Consider the following 15,123-nt stretch of genomic DNA (forward strand, 5'->3'; position numbering starts at 1 on the left):
TGTTTTAATTCAAGAGTAATAATGCAGTAGCGCCTTAAAACTCCCTAAAATAAATACTTATGGTATAAACATGACTTACCCTGATCAAGATCCAAGGTTTATTAAAAGTATAGCTTCTAAACCATTGTAAACTCAGACTACAGTCCACACCAAAATTAAAATAGTGCAAAAAGTTTAGGAGACTTTTATATTATTATAAATTATAATAGGTAATTAGTAACGCTAAATATGACTGATAACACATTGAATGTATGCTTTATACTCGCCAGGGTAGGGCGTAAGTCAGATAAATCGGTTAAGATGATTTTAGTTAAATTCGAGGATGCAACAACCCAGTACACATCACATCCCTAGCAGTTACTGTAGGTAAATCGCAACACGCATGCGCAAATACGATGCATCCTTTACACAAAGTTACATTTCGCAAAAATAAAGACGTGTTAATGCGTCATAACATAAAAAAAACGATAACATGTCGGACTTTTCTGTTTTAGCGGATGGGATATGGATATCTTGTGTGGACATCAATCCGAGAGACTCCCCTTGACTCTTCAGCTGATATCGAGTGCATTTGGAATAATTTTAAAGACGGAAGTGAGCAGTCCTGCTGTTCAACCAAGGCTGTGAACGCTGCGCATGCATGTCCGTTTTTGAATGTTTAATTACGTGTGTTCTATATGCATATGAGTTATTCCCGAAGATAGTTCAGAGCTTTCATTTGCCTCTGAGTCTATCTCGCTGCGGTATGGCAGCGGCAGCAGAAGCGCCAGAGGACCGCGCAGCGCTAACAGGTGACGGGGAACCGGAGGAGACCGAGGAGTTCACCTGTTCGGCCTACTGCTCGGAGCTCTCCCGGCGGCAGAACGATCAGAGGAAGTCGGGGCTGTTCTGCGACGTGACACTGGTCTTCAGCTCCAGTGGGGTGTCTGAGGAGAGGGTCCAGACCCTAACCGCCCATCGCTCGGTGTTATCCGCGGCGTCGCAGTACTTCACGCTGCTGCTGGGCGGACAGTTTTCAGAGTCTCTGTCAGGGCGAGTGGAGCTCAAAGAATGGAGCTCGTCAACGGGACCCGACCCAGACACTGTGGAAAGTGTCCTACAGTTCATGTACACTGGACAAATCGGGGTAACCACTGCTAATGTGCATGAAGTGTTGGAACTTGCAGACAGGTAATTTTTTTTAAACTATAGGCTACATCAGAGTAAGAACATTAACTTCTCGCGTCCTTATACACGGAAGTGTTGGGCAGTATAGGCAGGTTTTGGTTTCCACAGGTGAATGAGCCACACATTGTTTCCATTATATAAACTGAGGCCTGTAGCCTACTACGAATCAAGATCAGTATGCTCTCTATTTCTTTTTAGTCACCCTAACAACCGCGGTCCCGCATGAGCTGCGTCACGACGTGGTTAAATACTAGTTCAATCAACCCAGGGTTTCCCAATTCAGCGACGCGTGCGTTCACATACGTGCCGGTGTTTGCAGCGCGTGACCAATCGCAAACATCTACCAGAGCTGCACACTTTGCATCAGGGGAGCACATTATATCTGACCATAATTACACTGGTTCTTTCCATAAACTGTCATTGCTTTAGTCTATTTTTTTCAGTGGCAACCCTGGCAGTGGTAAAGCAATCAGGAGATTGACTAAAAAAATTATAAAAACATAATTCAAACCGATCTTCGCATTGGCAACACACTGCTCAAGAAGCCGAGAAATAGCCTACGTAATCATAAAGGCTTAACTCACTCAGCCAACATTTGAATATGTTTTTATATTTATTAATTTAAGGGCGACATCACCATCACAAAACCCAGACTCCATTTAAATAATCATTTTATCATCGTAAAACACACACAGACTATAATTCCCTCCGCTGAAAATCTATATCCTAAACTCTTAAAATACCCATCGGGGAATGTTAACGGGGTTGGAGGTCTAAATGTTTTTTACGAGCGCATCTCTCTCTCTCTCTCTCTCTCTCTCTCTCTCTCTCTCTCTCTCTCTCTCTCTCTCTCTCTCTCTCTCTCTCTCTCTCTCTCTCTCTCTCTCTCTCTCTCTCTCTCTCTCTCTCTCTCTCTCTCTCTCTCTCTCTCTCTCTCTCTCTCTCTCTCTCTGTACCGAGCTCCAGCTGATCTTCTAAGAACGGTGACGCCGTTATCAACATCGAGTATTGATTGGTCAGTAGGCGGTGGTTTCATACGGGTTAATCTCTAATTTCCAACATAACCTGCTCCCGACCAGGCTATGTGTTCAGCATTAGTTACCACGGCAATTTAACCCGGTTCAGAAACTCCTGTTTTGAACCTGTGTGTGTGTGTGCATTTGTGAGGCATATGAACCCAATTATCAGCCAAAGGCCTTCATTACATTATCTCCCGAGCGGTTGCCTGCCAATTGGAAGGTTGGTGGTTTGATCCCCGCCCCTGCAGTCATTGTCGAAGTGTCCTTGGGCAAGACACTGAACCCCGAGTTGTCCCCGGTGCTGCGCATCGGAGTGTGAATGTGTGTGAATGTTTATCTGATGAGCAGGTGGCACCTTGTACGGCAGCCCCGGCCACAGTGTATGAATGTGTTTGAATGGTGAATGTTTCCTGTAGATGTAAAAGCGCTTTGAGCAGTCGTTAAGACTGGAAAAGCGCTATATAAATACAGCACATTTACATCCATGGTATGCTCACACAGGTGTTTTCCCTTTTGCCTAATTAGACCTATTTTTAAGACTGATTAGGGTGTGCTTGATTGATAACTCCTTGTTCTCCTGTCTTGTTGCACCTGTAAAGGTGGGACAACTTTCACTGTTTTTGTAAATACATGGACATTAACCTCGCATTATTCCCATGATTGCTACACTCATCTTTAACCTGGGTTGAAACGTGCAATCAGCCACAATAACTAAAAAATAAATAAATAATAGGACTTTTGAAAAGCACAGGTATAAATCAGGAAGTTAACAGCTCCACTTCCATTTAGCTGCTTTTGATTTTGTGCATGCTGTCACACTGCCATGGCTTAGTGGGACATCCTTCTATGACAGGTGATGATATCTGATGTGAAAAAGGCTTATTTTAAACTGTCTGTTGATCCACGTTGTATGTAATGGATTACAATATTTGATTGCATCATTGAGATGATTTGATAATACTGCACTTTTAATGAGATTTTTAAGCAGCAGTTAAAGACCTGCAATTAAGGTTAAAGAAGCATAGTAATGCAAAAAACAGCAAGGCAAGATGTCTTGTCAGTGCAAAAAATGAAAAGGTAAACCACCACAGTACGTAAAAGGTTTGCTAGCAGACACTGTCTTGGTTTCTCTTGGGAATCCATGTTTCTAAACAGTTAATGACAGAACATGAGTGTTTAGTTTACATGGTTACATGTGTGTAACCTAGTGTACTAGTTTTTATTCCATTGACTAATGTTTAGGTAATCCTGTCTACTCCCAAGTTTTTATGCATTACTGGACTGATAATTACAACATGTTCACACAGGTTCCTTTTGGTGCAGCTGAAGAACTTTTGCGGAGAGTTTTTGATGAAGAAAGTGAACTTATCCAACTGTGTAGCAGTGCACAGCCTCGCCCACATGTACACCTTGGACCAGCTGGCCCAGGGAGCCGCCAAGACGATAAGAAGAAACTTCCACAAAATAATCCGCAACGAGGAATTCTTCACGCTGCCATTTCACCTGATAAGAGACTGGCTGTCAGACTCAGGAATCACTGTGGATTCTGAACAGGAGTTGTTTGAGGCCATAGTAAAATGGGTGCACCAAAACGCTGAGGAGAGGGAGAAGTATTTTGATGAGCTGTTCAGACTTTTAAGGCTGCCTCAGATTTCTCCTACCTATCTGACACGGGTGGTGAGAAAAGAACCCTTTGTGGCAAACAATGCAGCTTGTCAGCAGCTGGTCTCTGACGCCCTTGAGGTCCACGCTGTACACTTCGAGAACCTCAAGTCAGCTGATTTAGAGCTCTATGCGTCTTACATGGCAGCGATGCAGCCCCGTCTTGGTCAGAACATGGATGTAATCATGGTAGTGGGTGGTGTATCAGAAGGTGGAGACTATCTGAGTGAGTGTGTGGGCTACTTTGTTGCTGAGGACCGTTGGGTAAACCTGCCACACATTCACAACCATCTTGACGGACATGCCATCGCAGTCAGTGACAGCCATGTTTATGTGGCAGGCTCCATGGAGCCAGGCTTCGCCAAGACGGTGGAGCGCTTCAACCCCAGCCTCAACACCTGGGAGCAGGTCAGCAGCCTGACCACCCGTAAGCACTCCTTCGGCCTCACATGTGTCAAAGACTTACTCTACAGCATCGGTGGTCATGGCAACTTCAGTCCAGGCTTTAAGGATGTTACTGTCTACGAGCCTGAGCAGGATGAGTGGCACAATCTCGAGCCAGCACCGAAGATACTACGAGATGTAAAAACGATAAGCATAGAGGACCGCTACATATATGTGATGGCCAGGACTCCTGTAGACATGGACAATGAGGATGGACTGAGCACTGTGACCACCTGCTACGATACAGAGAGTCACAAGTGGCAGGAAGTGGACTCCTTACCGCTTATTGATAATTACTGCAGTTTTCAAATGGCTGTTGGGTCCACCAACTTCTACCACACAGCTTCTTGTTGTGCGAAGAGCTACAAGGTAACAGCTGAGGCCGCTCAGCAGAAAATAAACAGAAATACCTCTGATGACATCCTCGACAGTCTCCCTCCAGAGGTCCTTAGCATGGAAGGTACCGCTATTTGCTACCTTGGTGAAAACATATTCATCATTGGCGGGTGGAGGAACTGCAACAACATGGACAAGCAGTACCGCAAGGAGGCCTACAGTTACTGTGCTGAGAGGAAGCGCTGGATGCTGCTGCCACCCTTACCTCACCCACGTTGCAGAGCCACAGCTTGCCACGTTCGCATCCCATACCATTATCTTCACGGCTGCCAGAACTACCCCATGCCCCAGAACCTGGCTCGGCAGCGAGACCGCATGCAACAGATGCAGCAGCTCCATCGCCGCACGCTTACTTTGCGCAGACAGCTGCAGTCTCAAATCGAATGTTGAGAGCTTTGTCTAGTTAGCTCTTAATCTGCTGATCAACGCCTTGTTACCACAAAACTTGGATCTTATTTTTTGTCTTTATTTAGGTGCAATGTCTGCATGGGCTATCTGGGGCTGGTTTAAATTAAAAAAAATTAAAAAATAATTATCCAGACATGCTACTACTGAAATGATTACCTTTATTCTGCTAGTTAATGAAACTGTGATTTCTGTGACATTGTCTGATAAGATTTTTGATTTCATTGCTAAACAACTTAACTTAGCTTTTTTTAATGGGGTCATGTTAACACCCGATGATGTCAGCACATGATGTGGTGGAAGGTAGAACATTTGGTCAAGTTCAGTGTTGAGATGTAAATTTAGCAAAGTAAATTGTTTATTGTGATGTAAGTTAGTAAAAAATGATAAATTACTGGAAGAACCTGAGCTGAGCTTCAACGTTTTACTCCTTGCTACTTGCATCTAATTTCTTTTCTACCTCCATTGTCTGTCATGCTTTTTTTGCACTGTGGGGGTTGAAATATCTAAATGTTGAACTGCCATATTCCCAACGTAAAAAGAGCCAATCGTGTATAAGATTTTTTAAAGCAAGACTTAAGTATTGAGCCAAGCACATATTGGGGAACATAGTGTTCAGTGAAAGCGGTTCCCCCTCATTATATATAGTCATAGTCATGTTGGACTAAAATATGTGCATTACTTTACCATTCCAATGGATGTGTATGAATGTTTATGATTTCTTTATTACCAAGGACTAATGACTCCAGTGCTTAAAGACCGTGGCTTTAGGGAATTATTTTGTTAGTTGGTACTGTATTAGTGGATTGGTTTGTTCAGCCTTTATGCTTCTGGCAGAATTTGCTCTACCTCTTACTTTGTTTTGCTGCACTATATAATGTGTAAAACACATCAAATCAGGAGATTGACATGTTTTTTTGCATAGTTCTCACCATGTTCCCAATGTGCCATAAAATGCCACCTGCCCCTTATTACAACAGTTGAATTAACTGTTTCTTGCACTAAATGATAAATATTGAATGTTAACTGTAATATTTTGTGATTTTGCTACTACACTCCTACAGTCCTCTGACTCAAAACACTGTTGTGTGGACCAGTTGCTGAGCTCATCATGTCTGTTGAAATTGCTAGTGCCTGTGGTATCCCCAGCCAAGCTCTCTATAAATGTTATCAATAACATGTTCCTAATAACATACTGCACATGAATGGAAATAATTTGATCAGTTGAATGTCGAGGTTTTGAATTTTCCAACAACTTGTCTTAAGCCCCCTTTGTCATGTGACTTACACAAAACCACAGGAACAGAGCAGACATAGGCAGATTTTAGATCAAGCATTCAAGATCAGATTTTGGTCCCAGCTTTATCAATGGAGAGTTGATTTTGATTGATATGTAACACAGTATGACTGTGTTACAAATGGTGGCGGTCCATATATATATGTGAAAGAGCAAGAAAGTGTATACCTAGACAATTGAAATAAAAAAATGTATTTGTTGTCAACTCTGAATCTATCTGTCTTCAACTTTGTTATGACAAGTTATGGTGATTTCATTGGTCTATATGTACATATACCTTTGATGAGACAAAATAAATATTTTTAAAACAAGTAATATTACAATACGACTTAGGAGATCATAATTTTGCAGAACTTTGGGGAAATTGACCATCAATACAAATAGTCACTAAAATATTCCTCATTGCAGCTATGACGTTAACAATGTATCAGAATCAGCATTATTTACCAGGTATGTGTCCTTGTACCTGGCAAATAAAGCTGATTCTGATTCTGATTCTGATATAGACCAACAATGGATGTCCCTCTCTGAGGATTCGGCACAAAAATAGCTGCAATATTTATCAGTGAGGTCAATCCTTAATATCAGTGTGGATTCCGGTTTATTATTAACCGGCTTGAAGCACAGTCATTTAGACACAACACATGTTTAAATAGGGACACAGCCATAAAACCCCAAGAAGAATATTAATTTGATGTAGGAATGCGAAAATGCCCTCAGTTAAATAGGAACGAAAGTGCGTCGGAACCTTTGTGTTTATTATGTTGAAGCGGTTGAATGCTGCGTGCGCGTCCGACAAACAGAACGTAAACAAATCATTCAAGCTGCTAGTGGACTGTAAACTTCAATGATTTCAGTATTAACGCTATGATATATCTTTGTAGATACACACAGATTGTTGTTTAACAGTATGTATTTTTAACGGTTGTTCCGAATAACAGTGAACACTTCGCGGACGCGTCCGTTCTCCGTTTAAAATGGTAAGTTGTAACTTCCAGCTGTTAACGTACAAGCTAGCTAGCTAGCTAATCACACAGTACCGTTAGTCGAACAGGCTATTAAAGTAAAAATATGTTCAGGTACGAGCACTCTAAATAAATAAATTAAATGAGTTATGTTGAAATGAGTACCCAAGGAAAAATCTTAGGAAAATGCAGACCTGTAAAATAAAGCAATACTAAAATGAGTTTTCTCCCTGGCTTTACATGAAGATATATCCTCTTCCCTTGATCTACACACCGGTGCGGTCCGTCTTGGCAATCTGGCACCAGCTGACCAAGGCTGAGGTGAGGAAGCTCTCCTGAGCAAAGACAAATGGAGTTTTATTTCAGAAACTTTACTTAGCTGTAATTCTGGCTTGACAGTATCTGTGCTTGGGAGCACTGAGTATAAATAATTGTATGCATGTGCACACAGTCAAAAAAAGATGATGTTTGACTAAAGACATCATCTTTGGATGCCTCTTCACATGTCTGAAAACTTACATGAACTCAATATTAACTATAGTGCAAGCATGTAACATATTTCGGAAGTCTTCTTTTGCCTCCCATCACTCTCCTACTGTTCTGCTCTCTGGTTAAACATGCACTGTAAGACTAAACTCTTCTCTATTTTTTAGATCCCAGAGCTGGCCAAGTGCTCGGTGCTGATGAGGGAGCGCAGCAGAGTGGAGGAAACAATCCACGCCATGCAGCGAGCTGGTGCAGGCAGCCTGCAAGTGAGTGAAGTGCAGAATTTCATCAGCAGTAACAACACTTTCAGATCAGAATTCAGTCAAATAGGGGACATGACACTAAAGCATATTAAATATAAGAGAAAAACATAGGAAGTGGAGGGTGACACAGCCAACAGTTACGTATACTTGGAGAGTTTCCTTTGATAAAATGCATCAGGCGTTATCCGCTTTCAGAACCAGTGCTTATGTTTACCTAATTAGGACACAATAACTTGTATTAATTGTATAAGACTCTATTGTATAGAGTCCAAAAAAGTGCATTCCATTAGAATTAATTTATAGGGACAGAATTTAGGAAATTGACTACTGCACTATCAACAAAATCTTAGACCCCACTGAAAGACACATTACTGAATTTTGTTCAAAAACATTGGTTTAGTAATAACGGAGTTGAGAGCCTTTATGAATAAATACAAAATGCTAAAGTAAACGTTGTTCCCCAGGTTCAACTAAATACATTTGAACTGTATGTGTGATTGTATCATACGTGTATGTTAGCCAAGTGAAAGAGTACTATTTGTCTAATCGAAATAGTTATATTTCCTCAGGTAATCTCAGACTTTGATATGACGTTGACCAGATTTGCCCACAATGGAAAGAGAGTTCCCACCACGCACAGTAAGCACTCAAATAACTGACTCTTTGAAAATATTTTCCCCATCTTGGCCAAATCGTGTTGTTATGATGGAATCTGCACGCTTCCATGCATTGGAATATTGGAATATGCATTTTTTCCTTATTTTTTTTTTAATTATTTTCTATTTTTTTTACAAACCCGTTTCCCCTCTTTTACCCAGACATCCTGGATAACCAATTGTTGATCGATGAAGATTGCACTAAAAAGGTAAATATTATTTCATTAGGGTTAGGGAATTATGAAAAAAAATCCATTTATTTGGGATATGGGGTGTTATTTTATGTCTCTGGTGCTTCCACACGCATACAAAAAGTTAGAAGTGCGTCCTGGTTTAGAAGAAGTCTCTCGGCTAATCCTGCCTTGTACTGCCCGAAATTTCAGAAATTGCTAGCTGATGTTATCATTACCTAGCTACTGCACATGTGCGACTCCCAACAAAGACGGTACAGCAGTGAGATGTCTCACTCTGTAGCTGAAACAGAGACCTGAACACACAGGGGGAAAAGAGGTGCTGCAGCAATGTGCCGTACACCAAAAATATGGTGTTTTTTGAAAATGAAACCATGTACAACTGTTCTAGTACAACCTCCTAAATACAATTATGAACCTGAAATATAGCATAATATTGGCACTTTAAAAAGTACAATTTGAAAGATAAAAGGCCCCTTTTAAACTTGTATAATTGCTCCTGCTGCAGTAACTGCAGCTATTTGTGCTTGTGTGAAATGATATTTACAAATCCAAATTTTTATTTAGACCATGAACTGCTAGATAAACAAATAATCACTGGTCTGCAATTCTCTGAGAATGTCCATGCTAATAGAGACTTTGCAGGAGGTCTGTAAATGTTCAGTGTGTTTTGTTGGTACCCTGCAGATGAGGGATCTGTTGAACACCTACTATCCCATAGAGATTGATGCTAGCAGGACTACAGAAGAAAAGCTGCCTCTCATGGTGGAGTGGTAAGAAACAAAGAGACCAATCTAATTAATAGCACCTGTCTATTTCCATTGAATTAAAGTCTAATTTTACAATGACAAACCATGCACTAGGGCTGCACAATATATAGTTTTTTATCGTTATCGCAGTATGTAGCACAATACGCACATTACAAAAGGCGGTGACATATTGTGGTAGACAGACATTTTTTGTGTAAGTTGGAAGAAAATATCATTAGAAACAGTTTAAAAAGATCAAAAGTCATTCTTTTTTACTGGTGCCTTTTATATTAAATTTAGTGTTACATTTGTTCAACAAATTAATGTTGGAAAATATTTCCTTTTCTTTGTTTTAAATTCAATAAGCAATTTTTTGAATTTTTACAGAATACTGAAAGCTGCAGAACTTAGTAAACTCTAATATCTGTTTATTTATTACAAGAAATATCGTTATCGTGATATTCAACAACCTTATCGCATATGTTCCTCTGTGCACTGTGACTTTTCTCCATGGAGCAGTTGAATTCAGATCTGATAACATTTTAACTGTCAAACTGTCAGTATTTAAAGTTCTAATTCCTGAAATGACTAAAGAAAAGCGACCAACCCCAAGCCTGATTGAAATGTTACATTTGTGTTGTGTTGCACCCTGCAGGTGGACTAAAGTACACGAGCTGCTGATTCAGCAGAGGATCAGGAAGGACATGCTGGCCCAGGCTGTCAGGGAATCCAGCGCTATGCTCAGGTAGGCACTGTGCTCAAATCTCACTGGTTCCAGTAGTAGAAAGTAACCAATCACATTCACTCAAATACTGTACTGAAGTACAAATTTAAGGGACTTTAACTTTACTCGAGTGCTTCGCCAAATATTGTACTTTCTTCTCCACTACATTTGTCTAACAGCTTTAGTTAATTTTTCAGATTACAAAATGTCATAACCTTCCTGTCCGGGGAAAACCATGTATCTCCAAATATGGTGGTTTGGAATTTTTCCTACTTCTAAAGCTACATAAACAATTATTGGTATTGTCATAAATATGATGATCTTATAGAATATGATGCATTGCTGTAGATTAAAGTATATAAAGGAGTAAAAATTAACACAACCTTAAAAATCTACAGCAGTAAACTGCAACATACACATTAATGCAACAGTAATAACAATCCAATACCGTCATATGTGGAAAACACAGGGAACATTTTTATCCCTAATTAGTACTTTTACTTTTATATATTTTGCTGATAGTACTTACATACCTATGCTTACGTAAAGTTTTGAATGCAGGATTTATATTTGTAGTGGAGTATTATTACAGTATGGAATTAGTATTTTTACTTAAGTAAGAGATCTTAATACAGTTTTTCTACCAGTGACCGGTTCTACAAAAACAACTCCGAACTGAAAACATTACAACATGATAATTGTATTGGTTATAACTGATAAACAATAAGTTGTGCATTAGTGAAAACGTACACGTTAAACATAGTTTATACAAATCTAACTATTTGACAACATGTTTTGGAACACTTGCTCAGGATAATTCAAATTTCTCTCATGCAGTAATTCAAATGTTTTCTCAATGAATCGTTGGATCTTGCGTCTAATGGGTGGTGTGTGCGATTTCTCAAGGGACGGCTACAAAGTGTTTTTTGACCGTCTAACGGAGCAGCAGGTCCCTCTGTTGATCTTCTCGGCTGGCGTTGGCGACGTCTTGGAGGAGGTGATTCGACAGAACCACGTCTTCCTTCCCAATGTCCACATCATCTCCAACTACATGGACTTTGACCAGACTGTGAGTTTGATCAGACCTAGCTTTACTGGGATTTTGTGTCACATGAATTATTGTATGAAATGCCTTATAGAATGTTGAAATAGTTGAGAAGATCTCCCACTGTATCTTTTTATTTAAAAAAGAAAAAACATAACAATAAACATACCAATGATACCAAAGGCATTTTTCCTATAGGTTTATTGTTTCATGACATGGGAAATTGTAACAGAATGAATGAATTAGATGAAGCTAATAAAAGCAAGCAGTAATCCTGGTGGAGTATTTTCCTTCATGCTATTACGTTTCTATGTCTCTTTTTGATCTCTGTTCTTTTTAGCACATTCCAATTCTTACCAGAGATTAGTAAAAGTATTTAAACATTCATGCCTTTACTCCACCAGCTTCAGTCTTTGTTTGAGGGTTAGAGTAACCTTTACCGACCCTTGTGTTGTTAATAAGGGGGTCCTGAAAGCCTTTAAAGGCCAGCTGATCCACACCTTCAACAAAAGGGAAGGTGCTCTGTCTCGTGCAGCTGGCCTCAGGGAGCTGCACGGTCGACCCAACGTGCTGCTGCTGGGAGACTCTTTAGGAGACCTGACCATGGCTGACGGCGTCTCAGAGCAACAGAACATCCTCACCATCGGCTACCTCAACGACCAGGTCAGACTCATGTATGGTCTTATTCCTTATATCAACACATTGAGGTTTAGAATTTAGGTTCCTCAGTGTCTGCATTCTGTATCTCAGGTAGACGAGAGAAAAGAGTCGTACATCAACTCCTTTGACATCGTACTGGTGAAGGACGAGACGATGGACATTCCTAACGCCATCCTCAGATACATAACCTCATCAAGAGACAGGAAGTAAGAGGCACGGAGGGACATCATACACAGATGGACTTGTTCACTCCATTCACCATGCTGCACGTTGGACAATTGCACATAATCACTTACCTCAAATCCCAACTTGAGACTTTTTATTATTACACTCTGTGTTTTTACTGTATGTCAAAAGCCATCTTACCAAAATCGAGATTTTTAAAGATCTAAATTAGGTTTAACATTTGCATTAGTATAGAAGAATCTGTGATTTGTGCCAGTATTGCAACTTCACAGACGAATAGAGAGCTGGGTAAAACTCTTTTCTTCCTGCTGTTTAACTTGTTTGAGGGAATCATCACAGTGTCTTGATGAAAAATGTACCGCCAAAAAGGCAACGTACCACCATAACAGAACTTATTGCAAGGATAATTTATATGGTCTTTTTTCAAATGCATAAAAGAACATACATTGCAGTACCAGCAGCTCTCCCTCTGAAAACAATTCAGCAACCTTTTAAACATATCCATATAAAATATGACAGGGTATATTTCTAAATGTTCTGTCCTCTTTTCAGTACAGAAGCACATTCTAATTTTTACTTTGTTGGTTTACAGTGTGAGGATGCTTGTTAATATCTTTTACATTAAGCTTGCGTATGAGCAAAGATGTAAAACACTTTTTGTAAATGTCTCTTTATCTGCCAAGTGTTATATTACATATTGATGGTGTCCTAGTGTGAAATGGATACTACATTATAAGGTACTATTAGTTTACTTGCTGGGTGCAACTAACTTGAAAGTCATGTATCGGTCTTAAAGCTACTGTAGTTATTAAGAGCCATTTTCTTTACCTGTGACAGTGAAGACAAACATGTTAATGCCAGCATTAAACACAATGCTACAGCATAGCAGTATACCTAATGAGTGTTTTGTCTTGAAACTGAAACACGGTGGCTGCTAGAAATTAGGACTTATTACTGAGCTAGTTGCACTTTACTGTGAGTGTCATAAAGTGTAAATATTATTATGGAATAGCTGTGCTCTTCTCAGCTGAAGGTATAGTTTACATTTTTAAATCCTAGTAAAAGGCAGCAAAGGAAAAGGGATTGTCCTTTGAATTTATGAGAAAGTAATAACCTTTGTCTCCAACAGAAATTCCATGTTAGTCATATGGGATTTTAAAATATGTGAACTATCCCATTAATCAACATTTTATCTCTGTATTCTAATAATTTCTTGCGATGAAGTCTTATTAGGTGGTCATCAGTTGGATAGATGAGGAACAGTAAATCATGGTGTAGCTTTTAAATTCTTTAAATTAGAGATGCATCAATACTAATGATATTTATATTATTATTATTTTTTTTAAATATCCCCAGAGTTTCCCACCAAGACAAGCCAGAACCAATGCATTTCTTTAGTCTTAGCACATATCCAGGTGTTTTTCAGGAGATTTTCAGATATGTGACATTTATTTCCAATGCCCTTTTCTTTTAATAGTTTTCGCCTTTTTTAAAAGCTGCTCATAGAAATTTCGAATTTTGGGGACAGGATGCAGAGTTGCACTTTTTTTAGAAATGGTCATCTTGTTATACTGTCAATATGTGGCGTATTTGTGATCCTTTTTAATAAACAAAAGATGATCAGGTAGAAGAAACTTTTTCCTCAAACTGACCAAAAGTGCAAAGTCTGAAAATCCAATAAAGATAACCAGATATATCTTTATTATGTCATATAGTGTTCCTTACAGTACCCACAGTGTAACTGTATAGGAAAAAATTCAAAACAATTTTCTTTTTCTTCTAACAAACTTAGAAAAAGACATTTATAATTAAACCTATTATGATTAATGGTACTTCAATGACAGGTGCTTCTTTGGTTTAATGAAATACATTTATTAAAGACTAACAGTCGTATGATTGTTAGTCTGAACTCCACAAAAAAGACTTTACACTACTTTCTTGTCTTTTAAAAAGACCATGGGTATATGAAATATTAAACAATGAGGATGTGTGTAAAAATGTACAAAAAGTCTGTTTATGCCTGAGAGAACTCCTTGTGTATCAACTCTTTCCTTGTTCTCACTGGCCTTCAGTTGGAGCTTTTTAGAAAATTGAAGAATATTTTTAGGCTTTATTTTCAGAATTCTTAAAATAAAGTCAGAATTTTTTTCTCAGAATTCTAACTTTAAACTCAGAACTCAATTACATTTTTCACATGTGGCCCAGTCATCTTCCGTACACTTAGATTGGCATAATATATTACATTACATTATCTTATCTAGCTAAGGTAGAACTAATTGTGATACCTTATTATGCATGTTTTATTTTTTATCATTCCATTTATTTTTTCGACATATTATACTAAGACTTTTTTTTCCACAAATATAGAAAATGTTTTCAACATACTTTACTTTGACTTTTTATCAACTCTTAGGACATACTATGACTTTTTTTTACAATTTTATAAATTTACTCAACATGCTATACTATGACTTTTTTCAAACTTTTTTGGGCACGATATTATTACTATGATTTTTTTGACATACTATATGTGACGTTTTTTTTCAAAATATTATACTATGACTTTTTTATGACTCTTGTACATGCTATACAAGGAATTATTTTGACATTTGTTTTATCAATAATGTGTAACACTTCTACATGTGACTTTTTTAACAAAATATATACACTAAGACTTTTTTCGACTTTTTTATGACTTTTTTCAAAATACTATATTATGACTTTTTTTCAACGTTTTTTGACATATGTACTATACCAAGACTTTTTTCAACATGCCGTATGACTTTTATTGACATCCTGGACCATCAC

At 38.7% G+C, this 15,123-nt stretch overlaps 2 protein-coding genes across 4 annotated transcripts; both read left to right on the plus strand.

Moving 5' to 3' along the window:
* Nucleotides 1-333: 333 nt before the first annotated feature.
* On the plus strand, nucleotides 334-5,734 carry klhl11 (kelch-like family member 11). Its single transcript, XM_034861477.1, has 3 exons — nucleotides 334-1,170; nucleotides 3,494-5,120; nucleotides 5,153-5,734. The coding sequence occupies exons 1-2, from the start codon at nucleotides 641-643 to the stop codon at nucleotides 5,076-5,078; spliced, it is 2,115 nt and encodes a 704-aa protein (XP_034717368.1). The 5' UTR covers nucleotides 334-640; the 3' UTR covers nucleotides 5,079-5,120; nucleotides 5,153-5,734.
* A 1,402-nt stretch (nucleotides 5,735-7,136) lies between these two features.
* On the plus strand, nucleotides 7,137-12,871 carry LOC117937474 (7-methylguanosine phosphate-specific 5'-nucleotidase-like). 3 transcript variants are annotated; one of them, XM_034861479.1, is made up of 10 exons: nucleotides 7,137-7,196; nucleotides 7,602-7,676; nucleotides 8,009-8,107; nucleotides 8,674-8,743; nucleotides 8,923-8,969; nucleotides 9,639-9,724; nucleotides 10,356-10,445; nucleotides 11,331-11,493; nucleotides 11,932-12,132; nucleotides 12,220-12,871. In XM_034861479.1, exons 1-10 carry the CDS (start codon nucleotides 7,152-7,154, stop codon nucleotides 12,337-12,339), a joined length of 996 nt encoding a protein of 331 aa, XP_034717370.1. In that variant the 5' UTR covers nucleotides 7,137-7,151; the 3' UTR covers nucleotides 12,340-12,871. The 3 variants fall into 3 exon arrangements, with proteins under 3 accessions (XP_034717370.1, XP_034717372.1, XP_034717371.1); XM_034861481.1 differs by having other exon boundaries at nucleotides 12,224-12,871; XM_034861480.1 differs by having other exon boundaries at nucleotides 7,145-7,370.
* The last annotated feature ends 2,252 nt before the right edge of the window (nucleotides 12,872-15,123 follow it).

Source organism: Etheostoma cragini, chromosome 21, assembly GCF_013103735.1.
Source record: "Etheostoma cragini isolate CJK2018 chromosome 21, CSU_Ecrag_1.0, whole genome shotgun sequence".
In the NCBI taxonomy this organism is placed as follows: Eukaryota; Metazoa; Chordata; class Actinopteri; order Perciformes; family Percidae; genus Etheostoma; species Etheostoma cragini.

Coding starts and splice junctions, on each gene's coding strand:
- klhl11 (XM_034861477.1), top strand. CDS start 641: ATGTCCGTTTTTGAATGTTTAATTACGTGTGTTCTATATGCATATGAG. Junction 1,171..3,493: donor GTGTTGGAACTTGCAGACAG/GTAATTTTTTTT, acceptor ATGTTCACACAG/GTTCCTTTTGGTGCAGCTGA.
- LOC117937474 (XM_034861479.1), top strand. CDS start 7,152: ATGTTGAAGCGGTTGAATGCTGCGTGCGCGTCCGACAAACAGAAC. Junction 7,197..7,601: donor GCGCGTCCGACAAACAGAAC/GTAAACAAATCA, acceptor CTTTACATGAAG/ATATATCCTCTTCCCTTGAT. Junction 12,133..12,219: donor TCGGCTACCTCAACGACCAG/GTCAGACTCATG, acceptor TCTGTATCTCAG/GTAGACGAGAGAAAAGAGTC.